The sequence below is a fragment of the Acartia tonsa genome, chromosome 8 (assembly GCF_053477335.1).
Source record: "Acartia tonsa isolate MP-2025a chromosome 8, ASM5347733v1, whole genome shotgun sequence".
Taxonomy (NCBI): domain Eukaryota; kingdom Metazoa; phylum Arthropoda; class Copepoda; order Calanoida; family Acartiidae; genus Acartia; species Acartia tonsa.
Genome location: NC_137267.1, coordinates 13,035,648 through 13,055,405, shown reverse-complemented (window position 1 = coordinate 13,055,405; position 19,758 = coordinate 13,035,648). Strand labels below are relative to the sequence as shown.

Here is a 19,758-nt window from a genome sequence, read left to right as displayed (position 1 = left end):
AATAGTTTTATGCATAAATTAGACTACTTATTTTACTAGGGAAATTATTTTGTTTCTTTATTACACAATACAAAATACAAACAAAATTTATTAAAATAAATAGAATCCTGAAAATTTTAAGTCTAAAAAAATGTATAATAGTTAATTCAATTTCTATTTATAACCTATATTGAGTCTTTATGTAGATCTACAACTTGCTGGAAAGATTTATATAAGTCCTGAGAAAGGAACTGTACATTACATCACATTACTTTTTTTTAATATTCATCTCAATAATGGATGTAATATTACTTGAATATTACATCAGATTATAATGTGCTCTAAGAAAGTAAAACTTTTAGCAGGCTAAAATAAATATTACCCCCTTATCACATCCCCTACCCTCCTCCTATCCACGTATATCTAATATCCATTATCTCAATCTAATTTAAAGATGAATTTCATGTTACAAGTTACATAAGCCATGAAAAGAAGTTTGTAATGCAAGCAACTAAGAAATTTAAAAATCATTTCCATATTCGTTGTCATGAACATGATTAAAAGAAAGAAACACGGATGACAAAATCCATAAGAAGTGAAGTTAAAAAATAATGGATGGACATCCGGAAAAAAATAACTATATAGCAGTGTCATAAACAATAAACATTAAACTTGATAAAATGAATATCGAAACCTTTTAAAATTTAAATTAACGTGAAAATCTAGGAATCGATCATTCACCCCCATCTTGAATTTGATGGAAGTATGTAGAATGTAAACTTATATAATCCCTGAAAATTTCAGCTGTCCATCTTAAATAGGAGTCGAGAAAATCACGAAGAATTCAAAATCTAGGAATCGATCTAGCACCCTTACCATCTATCTTGAAAAGGAGTCAAGAAAATCAGGTTCCTCAAATTTGTTTCAGACAGATAGACGAACATAGGTATACTGTATATACTAAAATATGTAAATACGGACAGACGAACATTTCAAATTATAGAGTAGCTTCGCTACTAAAACCGCAATAGTTGTTACGTCACAAAATTCATGTTTAGCAGTTATGAATGACTTTAAGAATTTATTCTTTGATTTCATGTAGGGAATTTAAATGGGAAAAATCAAGTAAAGTCTCTAATATCTCTTATTCTTTAATTGAATTTTTTTACAAGGATTAGTTATTTATCGTATCGTATTATAAACGGCTTTCCGCGGATATAGAATGTACAATTATAAAATTAAAACTAGTTTTTTTGGCCCCATGGTGCCGAAGGCACCGGCTAAAAAAACTAGTTTTAATCTTATGATTGTACATTTCTATATTCGTAGAAAACTGGATATAATACGATGCTAGACATAGTTTTTTCGTATTTATGAGAACCGGTTCCTATCCACCGGATTCAAATGAATACGAGAAAAATTTATCCTTGTTTTTTTATTAATTAATATTAATTACATAACACAATGTGAGTTATAAATATCTATTCTAATGGCAGGAAAGTTAGAACAAAAAAAGGATCAGTTACCATTCCCCTGTCTATGGTATTGGTTAGGCAGCATTTCTAATTAGCTTTCCAAGTTTGGAGATGTTTCATTTCATCAAAGTTTGTAATCAAGAGTTAGATATTTTATGATGTAAACTTTTTTAAAACGTATGCCGGGGATAGGTTGTTGAATGACCTCACTAACCCCCTCTCTCTCCCCCACCCCCTGTTTTCTCGGAAACTATAAGAGATATCAAGATTAGTTTTAAATCAAAGTTACTCATTATTAAAATTTAGAAAAGTTGATTATTTGTAGCATTTTGAAAATAAGAAATTTCCTTACTCTGCATTTCACACAATTCAAGGGGGGGGGGAGAGTTAACGCCCGACCTTCAATTAATCATAAGGAGGCTTATTGCTTGACTGCTACTTTGTGGGAAAGCACGCATTAATATGCTGTAAAAAATATCGAAAATGTTTTTTATTTAATTTGATTTACTTTAATTTAGAAAACTTCGAAGTTTTGCAAATTTTAAGTCCTGTGGTAATGTCGTAAAACCAACATTTTTCTAAACGTTTAAAATGAAATATTGAACAGATTTTAGATTTTTACTGTATCTATATAAAAGTGACAGGATGTCTATTTCTAAATGCGCGTTTGTAACTGACGATATCGCCAATCGCTGGACCGAGATTAAAAGTGAAACTTATTTTTACAGGAAAGAATTATAATTACTATTTGGGATAGGGTTTCTACAATCGCCCATATAATACCCCCCCCCCCCCCCCACCCCCAACTAAATTCTTTTTTTAAGAGAAAATTTACGGACCATTCTAATAACTAATCATTACCTTGCAAGAGATATCATTCCATTTCCAGTCTAGGTCGCTGTCCAGCACTGCACAGTTCTGGTCCTTGTTATAGTTGTTGGGCTGGTTCGCTCCCCAGAATATTTTCTCAACAGATTGGCCTGAAAAAAAAAATGAAATCAAGATTAGTTGCTGAAAGAGTATACCAAGAGATCTTAATCCTTTTAATAAAGTAACAGGATGTTTGTCTGTTTGTACCAAAGGATCTCGCATGATTATGCTTTACAGGGTAGCTTCGTATAGATCCTGGGAATGTTTATAACTATTTTGTAGGAGGTTACCACCACCCCTCTAAGAGAAATCGCCCATAGATAAAAAATATTCCCCTCCCCAAAAAAAATAAATTCAATACTAAATAAAAAATTGGCTTCTCGCATTTAACTCCCCCAACCTCAGGTGCCCCTTGGAGGCCTAATTTCACCCCCAATGATGATAAACAATTCCTTCTGTATATTAAAACTACTGACTAAAATGTTTGGACACACAACTTATTGAACAAGCCAAGAAAACTTTAAGTGTATTGTCCGTTTCGTTTTATCGCCTCTTAAGGGGCGTCTAGTCGTATTTTCACAGTAAATTTTCTCCCATTTCTAGCCCCTGCTTGGCAATCATTACCATTTACAAAACCTAACCTAAAATAACCATTAAAAACTTAAGAGGCGATGTCAAGAAACCTACAATTCCCAAATTTATGTAAGTAGACAAAGGTTTTTTAGGCTTATAAAAAAGAAAACGTTAGTGTAGACTAGTGTAATTTACAGCTGTATACCAAAACAAAAGCAGTATGTTTAAGGTGGAACGTGTCATTGAACTGTAAATTACACTGGTACTCAATGTTGTTTAAACACTTTTTCTTATTTGTTGACTCAAAACTTTGGGAACGTTTATTAACCTTTGATTGGTAGGTTACAAACTAGTAGTATAAACCATTAATTTATAACTACAAACAGAATTATTTTGTTTATCATCATTGGGGACGTATTTCATTTAATCTTCCATTGTTTCTTAAGATTCCTATGTCTTTCTGCAAGTCATGAACTATGTATTATCTATATAGATATTTGATGTGTAAGCTTAATTCAAATGCCAGAAAATAGTAACAAAAGATAAGCTACAATTTTACTATCATTCAAGTAATATTTGATATTTTGAGTATATGCCAAAAGCGCTAGCTACTGCGAAAATGAAGGCCTATAAAGAAAAGGTTAGCGCGAATTCATATTCGCAAATAAATATTTGTAGCACAGTCAAATATGTTCCAAAACAGATTTTTGAAACAAGTTGTGTGTGTTTATTCAGGTTAGGTTAGTTATGTAAATGTTAGAAGATTTCAACATGGCTAAACAATAAAGAATAAGTGAGGGTTGGTTCAGCGGTCTAAAAATAGGATAGAAAAAAAGCACCAAGAATTTTTTACTTATAAATTGTGCATTTTTATCAAAATTTTCCCCATAGAAGTTGTTAAAATGATCAAGCACCAAAAAGGTCATCTTTGTTAAAAGTTTCTTTATAAAAATGTTACTTACTATCATTAACATCTCCTTAAATCCAGGGTGGGATAGGACAATGTTAGATAAATGATTTGTATCCTTTTCTATTCCAAATAATCGAAAGCTTTCAAAACACCAAATTTTTAGCAAAAATGGGTTGAAAATTAATTCATAGCCTATTGTCCTATCCTTATTCTTGATTTGAATCAGGATTTCTTCAACAATTAACCTTTGCAACAATAATTTTTAGGGATTGTAAAATGGAAGTTATATAATTTATCGCATCGTATTATAGACAGTTTTCCACGGATATTAAAATAAAAAATGAAAACCAGTTTTGTTTGACCCGAGAGGCCGAGGGTCCGGGCTATCAAAACTGGTATTAATTTTATGATTTTTATTTTAATATTTGTGTAGATTGTCTCTAATACCATGCTATACATAACTTTTTAGTATGGCTGAGGAATATCGGTTCTAATCCAATGGATATTAATCGGTTTCGAAGCCACACTGGAAATTTATTTACACTTTATTGTTCTCGATATGTCCTTCATGCCAAAAACCATGTTCTGTTTTTTTTTTAAATTCGAATTAAGTCTGAGGGGGGACCTGTTGTGTTTTCCCCAATTTAATGCAAAACTCATAGAAGCAAGGGAAGAAGCCATTAATAAAGGAAGAACAAAAGGAAAAGAAAAACTCATCTCTGTTAAAATGTAAATAAATTAGTTTAAGCTGCCAACAAAGCATCAATCATATTAGCAGCAAGGCTACTCTTCACATATTTGTAGTATGTACAACAATAATGGGTAGGTTTCTTAAAAAAGGAAAAGAAAATCTTGAGAAATAGAAATAATGAACCAATGAAAATAGTACAATGCATGACAGTTGTGATTAAAAACTGCAAACAGGGCAATAAGGGACTAAATAATGGAGTTAAAATTAACCAACGAAATTTATTTAATGCTTTTCTACTAATAGACGTTATCATCTTTGTTTATTTTTAAAAAAAACATAAATTTTTAGCAACAAAATATAGAACAATTACTAAAACCAATGAAACAAACAATATTTTAATATAAAGGATAAAGCCAATAAGTTTAACCAACCAAATGATATTTAGTGAGAACTTGTCTTGTATTTTCCAGCAACAAGAAGTTAAAGCTAACTCAAAGACATAAAAAATGTGAACATTTCTTTTATCTTTTTCTGTATTAAATGTTAAGTGTAGCAACTCTGGAATCTTAAGGGATAAGATTTTGGATGATTAATTGATATACACACCCAAAATAACCAATTATACAGAAAATATGGACACTAGTAAGTTTAAAACAAACCAATCAGAATTCTATAAAAGTAATCAATGTTTTTGGCCTACTTATGAGATTAAGTATTTTAAAACTTTGGGTACCAGTGTAATTTACAGTACAATGTCACCTCCCTCCTTGATATCAACAACTGTATACAAAGAGTATGTTTTTAGATTGTTATTGCTGCGCTGCTTATTAACATAATTATCCTTGTTACAATTTAAACCAATTCATTGTAAATGATTATTATCAGGACAAATTGCATTGTTTTTTATAAAACGTTACAAAAATTTAAGAATAGTTTCACTTTTTAAGATTTGAGTATTTATGTAAATTTCTAAAAAAAACTTCCTACTGATCTTATCCAATACAAAACGGCGGGAGTGAAAAATTCTAAAATACAACAATTTGTTTTATTGTGTCATTTCTCATATTTTTACGTATATCATAAGTTTAAATCTTTGAAAAATATTGGATTGATCATTTTTTCGTGGCCAACTTTTTCTTTAGTTTACACAGTAGTATGTCTGTCACAGAAATTTACGATAGGAATTTTTCCCTAATGGGCCATTAATAAATAAACAGACGAAAAACTTACTTTAAAACAATATTATTACTCATTTATTCCCGCACACACCCTCCTTCAGCTGCTTGGTTATCATGGTCACGGTGAACATGGCACGTCTTGTGGCCTCGGGGACTGAGGCGATCTCGTGCCCCATCATGATGCGCTTCACGTTGGCATTGCGGATCCCACGGTTCAGTTCATCTATGAGGAGTTCCAGGTCCTCATGACTGTATGCCTCCCTGTAGAGGGCGCACTTGGTGGAGATATAGGCCTGGATGGGCTCCGTCGAGTGTTGCCTATAGTCACGGAAGGCCTGTTTCAAGGTCTGTGACTCATAGGCTGGCTGGAACAACATTTCACACTCGGCCTTGACCTGGTCGTAGGTCAAGGCTTGGCCTGCCTCCTCAAACAGGTGGGAGGCCATCTCCGCCGCCTGCCCCGCCAGGGATAGTAGGAGGGCGTTGCGGCGATTCTGCAAGTCATGGGCGGGTACTCTGTAAGCCGCCCATGCCTTTTCGAGACGCCGTATGTGGGAGTTCCAGGACTGCTTGGGCGGTCCCCTGTACTCCGGCAGGTTACTTAGCATCAGCTTGCGGTACTCGGCTGGAGCCGGCTGGGGGTCATCCTGGAGCCATCCTTGGAGCTGATCGCCTCCCTGCGCTTGTTGTTGCTCCATATGGTCAAAGGTTCAGCGTCGTGTCACGAATTTAAGCCGAAACTATTGGCTGCTTATGCTTTCGGTCACTATGCCAACAATCACTACCTTTTGTCACTTGGTTAATAGTTGGGAACACAAATATAAATATGTATACACTAGGATAATTTCTCGCTAGTCACTCAGCTTTAGGGTAGGCTGGTAGGTCTAGAAAGTTGTTGAGGGTCTGAACTGCTGTCAGGAACTGAGTTAGTTTTCCTTATCACACTGTAGGCAGGGGGTGGAGCTTTGCAATTCCTTGGGATCTATCCTTTGTATGCTAAAGAGTAGCTCCCCTCCTTAGTGTGTGTGTGTGTGTGTGTAATACCCCCTCACAACGCGCCTATGCACAGTCAGGGCGCGCGCACACAGGTGAAACTCTCAATCTGTTTCATCCCTTTTGTCCGACGGATTTCGTTGCGTTCCGAGCTTCTCTGCGCAACCCGTAGTCTCCCGGTCTCTGTCTCTGCACGGTAGACGGACTTATCCGAGTGCGGGGAGAAGGGGGAAGGCGTGAGGGGACGGGATAAAGACGCCCTTCCCCAGAGGGGGAGGGGGTGCCGCGGGCCTCAGGTGACTGGGTTATAAAAGTAGGTGGGCTTCTTCTTAATCCTTGGCTTATCAAAATGTCACCTTGGATTATATTCACTTCAATTTATGGGGGACCCTCCCCTTCTGTTGGGGTAGAGGGCGGTGTATTTGCCGTGCTGCAGGGTTGGGGGTCCGAGTTTAACAATGCATTGTTATCTCGCACCTGGGTTCTATTTTTGGCTTATCAAAAGTCCCGGCAATTGTTTACCAATCCCTGCCCATAAATCTTTTGTTTAGCTTTCACACCAGGGTGACAATACATAAAATCTGATACAATATCTGCTTTTCTTGGTGGGCGGCTGCGCTGTAGCCTCCCAGGATACTTAGGGTTAGCGTAGTTTTTCTCCTACTGATACACTACACTTGTATTTTTGTTCACAGTTCGCGGCTATTTTGCTTGTTTCAGCCAGTCGGCGGCAGGGAATGTCCCGTCCTGCAGCGCCGTGGGTTCGAATCCAGGTGGTGGCAGCAGGGAATGTCCCGTCCTGCAGCGCCGTGGGTTCGAATTCCGCTATCTGTCGCAGTTGGTAATGGGCATGTTTCAGCCGTCTGCAGTTACTTGGCCTGTTTCAGCCAGTTGGCGGGCCTGTTTCAGCCCGTTAGCACACAATTCTCCTTTAGATTTTGCCGCTCTCCGCGGTTCTCCATTAGCTTTCGCCGCTCTCCGCGGTCTTCCGTCAGATTTCGCTGCTCTCCGCAGCTCTGATTTCGCCGCTTTTCGCGGTCTTCCGTTAGATTTTGCTGCTCTCCGCAGCTCTGGAGGCCCACTTGGTCTCCTTCTGCTCGTCTTCTGCCGGCTGGATACTATTACCCAGGCAGGTTACTAAGGTTCTCACTTCCACAACTGCCGGATACAGAGTTAGACCTTGCTATCCAGGGTGGGTAATTCAGGTTGCTTGTGTCAGTTTTGCCAGTTTACTGCTGGGAGTACCTTAGTCTCAGCTGCGCATCTGCTCTACACTTGTGTTTGCCGTAATCTCACACAGCTGTCACCAAGTTGTGGTAACCGCCTCGGTTTAGTGGCCGTTACCCAAGTTCAAATGATTACGGCAGTGCGAACAGACGAGGACACGTATAATTATAGAGAAGCTGGGCTTCTCTAGATATCACCAAATAACAAACAGAATCTACTCAGATGTTACTTTATTCAGAGTCTAAAGGTTACTGATTTATAATACAACAAATAATAAATACACAGATTGGAATAATTAATACTAAATCAAAAGTGCAATATAAATATACATGAATTAATCAAAATGGGCAACAATTATCCCCCATCCCTGGAAAGGGGTGGGGAACCAAACAATGCAGATTAGCCATAATGCGGCTGTCAAATCTATAATAAATTTTAAGCATGGGGAGGGGTCAGGTGGACCCATTCCCCCGTTACTAGGGGGAGGGCCCTCGGAGGTCAGGGTTGCCATACAGCATGGCTCAGGGTCGCCGAATACCACAATAGCACTAACATTTCTTTTAAAATTCCAACAAACCTATCTAAAATACCTATTAATTGTGCTTTGAGAAAATTATGCATTTTTCAACAGAGCAAATCAAATCGCACCTTTCAAGAGATGATCCATAATTGGAATTAGTTATTTGTATATTTTGTTTACAAAACAATAATGATATTAATTTCAGAAATCATATAGGATTTTAAAAGATAGATCTAAGAATTCTAGATTCGTGGTTGTTTGAAAATATAGGTTCTTTTTTATTTAATTTTATATTTACATGTTATTCACCTCTAAATTGATAAACAGTTTTCCACATAAAGTTCAATGAAACTGGTAATTTATGTTTGGTCATTTAAAGATAAATATGTATAATAAATACAATACATGTTTTCTTCAAAGGCAACTCAAAACCAGTTTTGATCCAGAGGGGACAAATTGGATTCGGAGCCAAACTGGAATATTTATTTCCATAGACGTCTAAGCTTTTTTTTTTGGGGGGGGGGGGGTAAAATGGCGCCGCAATTTTCTTTTACCCCCCCCCAAAAAAAAATTTTACACCGGGGGTAAAATTTGCGTGGGGGGGGGTAATTACCCCCCCTTAATCTGTTGGCAGGGGTAAATTTTGTTTACCCCTCCCAAAATTTACCCCTGGTGTAAAATTTTTTTTGGGGGGGTGGTAATTTAAATTCTATTAAATATTTAGTATTAAAAATGCGCGCGAAGCGCGCAAAATCTTTTTTTGTTAGAGATTTTTTATTGATATAAATTGTTTAGGGGGGGGGGGTAATTACCCCCTCCTAAATGGTTTGGGGTGCCTACGGCACCCCCAGGGTAGGGGTAAATTTTAAATAGGAGGGGCAAAATGAAAAAAATTGGCACCCCCAAATTCGTTTGGGAGGGGGGGGGGGGGTAATCGCCACTTTACCCCCTCCCTTGGACGTCTATGTTTATTTCATCTTTAAAAAGTTATACATGTATGTATAAAAGACTAACTATATTGAAAGCCATACAAATTTAGAAAGATACAGCATAATTTAAAATTGAAGCAATTCATTTTGTTCGTTAAACGCAAAAATGTACAAACAATTATGGCCAACCATTGTTCGCCTATAAAGATTGTTAGGCAATATTAACTATCAAAAGCATCAAACTAATAGCAGTTTAGTGGTTGGTATTTGATAAAGAATTACAATTTACTCCTTTTATATTTCAAGTGACTCTTTCATTTGATTTACATGTATTCCCTAAAAGCGCCTTGTTAAGCACAAAATCCCCTAAGTTATTTTCAATTAATCTTTTTTTTAAATTCAGTTGTTTGCCACTTTAATACAGGTTAAGTTTTGTAATGGATTACTCGCAGGTTTAAGAATAAGCCGCCCCACAAGGCACAAGGAAGATACGCCCCCCCCCCCCTCCCCAACACAAAAAGTGATTAAATTACGGTACAATTGTCAACAAATTATCGATATATTTTTTTATGTAAAAGTATGATAGATGAATTTGTTTTGTACAAAAAAAGATTATTCTTTCATGGCTGTAAAAAAGGAGAAACTTTCTTTTTGTTCCTACTTTGAGTTTTTTCAATCTTGTTAAATGATGATCACGTAATGAACATAATGCTTTTCTATAGAAAGAGACCAATCCCTTTTTCTTCGTTAAGGATAAAATCTTAATCCATGTTTTTTTATAAAGAAATGATGATAAGAACTTTTCTTCAAAGGTATATATGCATTTTTATATTTCTTTAGAAAAGTACTCTATTTTCTATCTATCCATCTATCTATCTATCTATCTATGGGTACCTGTGGTCCATATCCAGCTGTCTGTATCATCATTCCTCTGTACGCCTAACCAGACCAGGACACCACGACTCTCAGGTTCTACTCCTCGAATTCGATGCTTTAAAAACCTGCAAAAGATACATCCTGTTACATAAAAAAATCAAGTGCTTTATGTCTGAAGATTAAAATCTCGGAAAGTGCTAGTCCCAATGGGTACTTTTCAGTTAACCCTATTCAGTAATATGGTTTTATGCTATTCTCCTGACCACATCCGTGGTGGCTCGGGACTAAGCAAGTAGGATGAATAAAAGCCAGAGATTTTAAGATATAAGACACAATTAACATCCACTATGTTGATAAACAAAGGCACTTTCACACTAGGTGCCTTGTAAGCAATGATAAACCCCCCTCCCCTAGTTTCTTTTTTAAATTAAAAGTGAGCATTGTGGGTTATTTGTTTTCCTATTTATACCCTTTGCGGGGGGTCATAACCCCGCAGGGCCTATACCTAAATAATACATTTTGTCTCAGTACCTTTAATTTTTCTTGTAAGAAATACAAGGAAAACCGACAAACCTACTAAAGGGACAAACGTACTAAGGTTCAAAAGGTACTAAGTGACATCCCTTAAGTAAAACGAACTAAACTTTTTCAGAAATTATGAATTATAAAAATGCTCCAAAATTTAAGAAGAAAATCCACAAACTATAATTACCTTGATGCATCTTCATCAATATCATATGCCATCTTGTATCCCACCTTGCTACAAGTCTTTTCTGCGGTTGCCAATCCCTGAAACAAAAAATACAATTAGAGAATATAATAATAATAGCAGGTTTACCTATGTTTACCATTTAGAAGATAGGTAAACATTTGATTATATAAAAGTAAAAGTAGGAGGTCTGTCTTTGTGGTGGTTTAATAGTATGTTTTCCTATGTTGGTGAAAGACATACCCATTTAGGAGATAGGTAAACATACAAAATAAACCGGATGGATGTCTGTCTGTGTGTAACGCAGGACCTCACTAACCGCTGAACCTATATAGTTCTCTTTTACAATAAAGCTTATTATTCTCAAAGATACAGGAAAGGTTTATAAATATTTTGGGGGGAGGTACTTTCACCATAGAAAAATCATCAATGATTAACATTAGAATTCTATGTTAATATAAAAACAGCAAGGAAGCTAAGCCGGGCATCTCTTCATGAGTCAACTTGAGATGAAACAGTACAATTTCTAGCTGTATAACAGTTGTGATGTTGGAAATACTTTATATTTTTTAAAATATAATCTAAGAATGTTTAGTAAAGGCAGGGAGGTAGGGGAAATTGGACTATAAATTATAATGTTACCGAAAGCTGTAAAACACATTATCTCAATCGTAAGTTTAAAAAAATTGGGTACTTTTATTGAATTATCATTCTTAGGTTTATGAACAAATTCAGTGATTACATTTACAACTAATCGTTTGGGGGTTAAAAAATCTTAATCAAACATTTGTTTCACAAGAGAGGTGTAAAATTGTCAACCTCCCAAACGCTAAATGTTTGGTCGAATGCTTTCCTAAAGACAATTCTTTATTTGTGATTCGCCATAGGAGTTCTAACTTTCTTTTTCAATGAATTGGTGCTTTTTAGTATGCTAGTGGTTGCGTCTCAAGAATCTAGGGGATTTGTATTCAAAGAGGGAGTGGGGAGGAAAATACCGTAAAACATTTTAGAACTTATGTGTGGCTTCCCTAAAATTAAGATTTCAGTTCAGTAGTTTTGAAAATCTTAAGCTGCATTCAAAACAAGCTTACTGCTTTACATTACATTAGTCCCGAAAGTTTTATAACAACATTTATTATTCGTTGTCTAAACAACTTTGGAGACTTTTATTAGATCGTTATTAGTTGGTGCTAAAGTTGAGTGTCCACACGTTTCAACCACTAATTCTAATCTACAGAAGGGTTAATTTTATGTATCATCATTAAGGATGTACTTCAATTTGTCGGCCGTTATCATACCCCTTTAGACCCCAGGGTTTCGTCTCTAGTTTATTTATAAAATAAAACTTGAGGAAACGGTTGGTAGTTGTTTTCTCATGGTTATGTCTCATCGAGTGGTGGCTTTATTCCCCTTCATAACAGCTAAAAACCTGAAGATGACCAATAAGAAGCATTCATAGATATTTACTTATTTTGAGCTTTCATTGAACAAAAACACGCGAATACAAAAACATACATCCTGCTACTTAATTGTAACTACCTATGTATAAAACTTTTAGAAGTTTAAAACTAAAACTTTTAGATTTAATGAACAAAACGTCACATTCTAATAAGTTCAAGTGAGATTTTTAACTTTAATTTTGAATTTTTTTTAACATTTTTATTTTTTTCATTTTAGCTTGATAGGAATAAACAGTAAACTGTTAATAACGCCAACAGTAATTAATTATATGAAAAAACAATTTTGCATAAATTTTGCAACAACACCAAGGGTGATTTGTTTATAGCAGAGTAGCATTTGTAAAACTAACAAATAGTTTTAAAAAGTTAAATTGGCTTTGATAGGATAGATCAGCTACTTTTTGCACAAATTAGACACTTACAAACCTTACAATTAAGTTTTTGAGCCATTTTCAATTTTTTTATTAAATTTTTAATTTGTCATATTTTTTATACCACACAATTTTAGTGTGTACATTTGACTACAAATAGGAATTTTGTAGGGTAGATTTGCTACAATAAAAACTCCCACTCTTGCTAAACTTTAATTGACAATGGTCATTCTTAATCACTACGCAATTGATGATAAAATTATTAACCTCATTTATATTGAATAATTTTATTTTGATCTAAAATAAAAATAATCTTAGAAGCAATAGTCCCGGGGGGACGAAGGCAAGGCCTAACAAAACTGGTATTGATTTTATGATTCTTGTTTTAATGTTTGTGAAAAGTTGGTTGTAATACGTTGCTATATTTGATTTTTCAGTATGACTAAGAATTTGTTCTATTCCAGCGGATATTAATCGGTTTCGAAGCCATACTGAAAAATTGAAAGAAAATAATTTTCTTCATGTTACCTAACCCAGTGTTTGAATTGGTTTACATTTAACTCTCTAATTTTTATCTGCCTGCTACAGAAAGAATTGCAAATCCAGAGATATTTACAAACATTATGAAAAAAAAGTTTCTTCTTGACTGCAGAAGAAGGACGTATGTCTAAATGTATTAAGATCTCGATAACAGATGGTCAATTCAGCAGACAATTTAAAAAAAATCTACCAAAGCTGAAATAAAAGCGTCCTATAGGAGTAAACTGTCGTAAGAATTATGAAAGAGAGAAAAATATATTTTGTGTTTAGAATGCTTATTCCTGTACTGCAGCAATTTGAAAACAGTTTTTCCACGAAAGATGAAGAGTAGTTTCATTTCGTTTCTTTTTCATGCCATTTTAAATCATTCTACAGGGTGCGAGGAATTTGAAATTTAAAGAAAAATCTTTTATGTAGTTTAAGTATCAGAATGTTTCTTTGTATACTTGCATATTTGTTAATATCTCATAAATGGCTAAATCTACAGTTTGACACTTTCAAGAAAGTTTTATAATGGTTTCGAGGCTAACACAACTGGTTATAATTTTATAATTTTTCATTTTAATATCCGCGGAAAGATGCCTACAATACGATGTGATAAATAGCTATTACAAGATGTATTGCCTTTATGCTTTCTAACCTGATCATTTATATTTTCTTCAGTGAAACTATCCCTGACATCAATGGACCAATTTTGTTGCCTTTCATCTCAAATCTAGTGAATTTTAACACCAGAGGAGCAAAAAATGTAAAATTATGTTGAAAATAGATGTAAAAACAAAGCAAAAATGTGCTTTTTCAGATTTGGTGGAAAAAATTATGAGATTTTGATGTAAAGCAACTCTTAAACTCATTTTTAAACTATTTACTTGATTCACCAATGAAAATACTTTTAAAAGGTTCCAAGTACTAAGTAGCAGGTAAAGATACAATTCAAAACCTAATTTATTGTATCTAAGTTTTTTTTTGTAACATTTTAGCTATCAAAAAAATTATTCTATAGCTTTCAATCTTAATTTTAATTGTATGAATCTTTTTTTTTCATATTGTTTACTTTATATTTTTTGTGTATACATTAATTGAAATGTTTAATCTTTATTAATCAATATTTTTTTGACTTGGCTTACTTGATCTATATATCTATAAACAGTATAGCCAATAAAAGTCTTATTTGGATAGTGAAGAAAATAATCTTGAATACATTTTTCTTTTTATTTCATAATATAAGTTACTTATATAATAGAGTTTTAACTCTTTTTTATGAGGAAATTAAGTTAGATTAAAGCAAACTGTTAAAATTCAGGGATCTAAAGTAATAGGACAATGACCAATCAATTGATGTACATTCCCAACAATTACAATTAGTGATTGAAATGTTTTGACACTCAACTTAAACAACTAACCAATCAACATATCAACATTATTTGTAAACCCATGAAGTGGATAGACATTTTTAAAATCTGTAGTAAGAGACAGAGGAAGAGGGGACAATGGGCTGTTTATTACCCTAGTCCCTAAAGTTTTATAGTAACGTTTTCTTGTTCGTTAGCTTAACAACTTTGGGGACTTCAGTGAATTTTGATTAGTTGTTTTATTAAGTTGAGTGTTCACACGTTTCAACCACTAATTTTAATTTATAGAAGGGGTAATTTTGTGTATCATCATTTGGGATGTACATCAATTTATCGGCCATTGTCTTATCCCTTTAGATCCCTGAGTATGGGATACTAAGATAGAATTAAGATGCCTCGCGCTATGATATCTGACTAAATTTATAGGTAAAGCTAATGGACGGCATAGGCAATTTTAATCTAATTTTAGAAATCCTTGAAAAAAACTAGTATTAAAAGATTTTCTAGATTAAGGGCAGCAACTTGTCAAGTTCTGTTTGTCGTCTATCTAAAGCTATAAATTTAGAATATCTTTAGAAGTTTTAAAATGCATAAAAAAATTAATAAAGCATTTTAAAGAAACAAGCTATAATTACACCATAACGTGTTACTTAAAAACCAGGTAAGCACACAGTAATTTTAAACATATGTACAAAAATACGTCCATATCCTCATTATTGAAAATTTCATCATTTCAAAGTGTATTTTCGAAAAAGTTTTCAGGGACGCCAAAGCCTTTATACTTTGAAAGGGGTAAAATAAGGGGATTCACGTTTTAGAGGGTGAACATCCCTTTTACCCTCACCCTTGGACGTCTATAAATGTTAAATACAATTTAAAACTTTTATACCTTTAAATTACGCAGTAAAAGTATTTCTTAAATTCTTGTTTAAACTTGATGACGTCTCATTGGTTGAAAAGTTTGGAACCAACAAATCAAAATTTTATAAAAGAACCCAAAGTTTTATAGCCAATGTATTATATTAAGTATTATAAAAAAAAGACTTTGGGAACCAGCGTAATTTACTCCCCAATGTTCTCTCCCTAGGTATATAACAAAACAGTTAAATATGTATATATTAGTAAAGGCCCAATCTACTAATTGAAACCAATATAACGTGTCAATCGTTAGTTGCATAATATATATTTAATGCAGTCAATACTGTACAAAGGACAGTCAAACATTTAAAAATATGAAGGAATCTCAAGGGATAAGACAATTGCCGATGAATTAATGCTTATTCCCATTAAAACACAAAATTACCACTTTTGTACATTTTAATTAGTGGCTGTAACGTTTGGACACTCAACTTAATGAACCCACCAATCAAAATTCAATAAAAGTCCCCTTAGTTGTTAAGCCAACGAACAAGGAAACGTTATTATAAAATTTTGGGGACTAGTGTAATAAAAAGCCCAGTGATATTTCAATGCAAGAAATATTTTTGACTACATAAGTATGCTCTTAGAATAATTATCTTCTTAATTTCATGTTCGTTTGTTGTCTAGATGAAATATTTGGAAAACTTCCTTAGTTTAAGTAGGTATTATCAATAAAACATTTTTTTCTTTAGCAGAAACATTCAAAAGGTGGGGGGGGGGGCTGCATTCCCCAATGTGTCCAACCCCTAATCCAATCTACAACCCCCCACCCCCCTTTGACAAATTTCTTACCCCCAAAACATCAAAGGGGGGTGTCCTCTGAATATATACGTTGAGATAATTCACCCCTCTTTACAACCTGTGCACGCCACTGGTCTGTAGTGTCCTTTAAATATATACGGTGAGATAATTACTAAAGTGTTCACAGGGTAAGCTGGACACAAAGGGATAGGTCAATGAAAGTCAAATTAATCTTCATCAAGTATGTAGCTTGACAATTTTAGTTAGTTATAAGATGAGTTATCCTAATTTTTGCATTTTACTTTTCGGTTTTCAATTTTTATGTTTGTTGTCTATTAATCTTTATATAATTAAAGCGAAGTCACTCAATAAACAACAATTACTGGTCAGTAAGTCGGTATACCTATTGTAAATCAAAGATATCGTTGGACCACTAAACCCCCCCCCCCCACCTTCCGCCTTTTTTCAAATATGGCTGGAAGTTCTAACTCTATTTGGAGCCCATCCCCATTGGGCAGGATCCCTGCAGGGTTTCTTATTTTAAGCATCAAAAATACTTTTTTTAAGATGGTTTATTTGTGGACTTTGTACGATATGACGGAAATCACAAATTTGTATTGTTACCATCTATTGCAAATGTGTATCATGTCAGTGGTCATTTAACTTTAATTTAACAATGCATATTATGTTAATCCTAATTATTAATTAACTGCACTAGGGTAGTATTGTATTCTGAGAAAAAAAAGAGAGTTTAACAACAATAATAAACCAATAATAAATGTTTAAACTTGGCAAAGGTTTATTATATTCCTTTTAATTTTCTGCCCTTAATGCTTCATAAAATAAATACTTATTTTTTAGAAAAGTTTTGTCATTTTCTTTTTTTTAACATATTCTCTTTCTCTTTATTTTCTCATTATGTAAATTAAACATACGCTCTAAAACTAACTTTATACGTTTGTCCACCATTTAGATTATTTTTTATGATACACGTCTATTTCTGTGTAGATAAGTTGAATTAGAATTAATTATCTAACCACCTTTTAATTTGCAAACATTGTTTTTTTTAATATGTTTTATGTTCCTTATTGTTGTTTCTATTAATTCAACAAATTAACTCTTTAATTATCTGTATTTTAAGGACATGGTTAAAAATAAGACTCGGCAGCTGCAGCACAGTAGATTTGAAAAGTTGAAAGATTTTTTTAAAGTTGGGTTTTAAAAGATTTAAAGATAAATGGACTTTACAGGCATTAACTTTATTTATGTGATAATTTTTTGAAGTCCTTTTTGAGATTATCAATTTTAACGACTAATAGGAACTACTGCTTTGGAGATCCCAATAACTTCACAAATGACTAAAAATCATTGTTTAAATGAAAACTATATGCCCTTTTTTTTATAAAAAAAAAAAACGTTCAATCAGTACAATGGATTAAATTTGGCGGCATAAGCGCGGATTACGCGCGGCTACCTATCCTAAAGTACTAGAATTTAATTGAATGATTGATAAATTATTCCAAAAATACTTTTTTAAAATTCTGCCTTTAAAAGCTTATAGATATTGAGAATAAGCAATTTATCTGTCTCCATTTTATTTCATCCTATTCGCTGCATGTGAATTTAAAATTCATAAAATGTGTTAGATTAGATTTAACATAAAAAAACTTATTTTCAACTATGATTTCAGCCTATTACATTCTCAAAAATTGCGGACACAGTTTATCCACGAAAGAAGGGTTGAATTTAAAATAAGCGCAGCTAATTTATGCGCGCGTAATGCATTCTTGCATTTTATGCACCTTCGAAAAGCAACTCACACACAGAGACAAATATTCTAAATGATTATCTCACTCAAAATTTAGTTTAGCATGTATGTAGTTATAATATGATTAGAATATTGTTATGTTGACATTGCTCGGCCACGATAACTGTATATAATGTTTTGTAATCGACACAAACATTTCAAACATTTTTAAAAAAATAACATAGCTGGGACGTCAAACCTTTTATTTTATTTTTGGGGGGAGGGGAGAGGTATATTTTTATTTTTAATCGGTGACATAAAAGCTTAAAACTGTAAGAATACGACATAATGTAAACGCAGGACTGAAAGGATTTTGTTTATTCGACTAGAAGACTTGTAATAAAAAAGAACATGACTGATCTATTGTCTACTTTTCTGATTTGCATGCTTTATGAATACTTTTATTTAGCATTTAACATTTCTAATAGGCCATTTTTAAAGCTATTTTCTCAATGACATAAACGGATGTAGCATACTGTTTGTTTGTATTTTTATAATGAGAGCAAGAGAGGGTTGTTGGTCCACTAGTATAGTGTTATGTGGGATGTCTGCAAAATTCCAATTTAAAATGGACAATCTAATTTCGCGAAGCTGTATCTAGATATACATTTTCAGGGCAGGGAGGTAGGGAACATTGGACTGTAAATTACGCAGGTACCCAAATTTTTATAACATTGCTGGCTTATTTGTTGGCTCAGTAACTTATGGTACTTTCCATGAATTATGATTAATTTTGTGGATGTATATCAATTCATAGTTCATTGACTTATCTCCGAAAATTCATGATTCAAGGGGATGGAATCAACATTAGATATTTCTTGATAAGAATAAGGGATACGCCAATGGCAGGTAAGTAAGCAAAAAGATAACATAAATTGATCAAATGTCAACACAACTTAAAATAATTTATAAATTAAGTAATTCTTAATAATTTGCTACAAAAAGAAATAATTGTATTTGTTAGTTAAGGCAACTTTATTTACATATGTTATTCTAATGGTTACGCCTCTAGCGGAACGTAATATGTTTTGTTTTAATTTACGTTACCAAAATTATTTTCTCTGTCGCTAGGTATTTTTGTAGTTTCTTGGCAGTGTGTTGGTATCTTCCCCAAAAATAGTTATAAACCTTCCTAGGGCTTGTAAGAAGCTAGCGCTTAGCGAGATCCTAAAGTATAGAAAGACATCCTTTTACTTTATTATAAGGATATCCCTATCCTTATATACACTGCTAAATAGATTTACATACATATAATTTTATACGCTATCTTAAGGTCATTTTAACTCGAGTGAAATTTTTACCAGAAAAACGGACAAGAATCCTGCATATTAAAGTAGTTGGATGCAGGTATCCAAAGGAATAAGACAATGGCCGATTAATTAAGTACATCCTCGATGATGATACACAAAATAAACCCTTCTGTAGATCAATATTAGTGTTTGAAACGTTTAAACACTCAACTTAATAAACCAACCAATACAAGTTAGGTCAATGAATAAGAAAATGTTATTACAAATCTTTGGGGACTAGTGTCCCCTCTCTCTATGAGTTGGGTTTAATTATCTTTGTTTAGTGAGCAAGATGATAATATTGCTTGATCCACTCATACAAGAAATATGAAACTTAAAATGTTTGC

General features: G+C 33.7%; 1 protein-coding gene across 2 annotated transcripts in view; it reads right to left on the bottom strand.

The window, feature by feature from the left end:
* LOC145326039 (P-selectin-like) overlaps window positions 1-19,758 on the bottom strand; it is a 154,520-nt gene that overhangs the window by 27,673 nt on the left and 107,089 nt on the right. For both annotated transcript variants that reach the window (XM_080169134.1, XM_080169135.1), the window contains exons 10-12: window positions 10,934-11,010; window positions 10,240-10,346; window positions 2,316-2,434 (exon numbers count right to left, since the gene is read on the bottom strand). In XM_080169134.1, coding sequence (XP_080025260.1) covers window positions 2,316-2,434; window positions 10,240-10,346; window positions 10,934-11,010 — 303 coding nt within the window. The remainder of the gene's footprint in view (window positions 1-2,315; window positions 2,435-10,239; window positions 10,347-10,933; window positions 11,011-19,758) is intronic.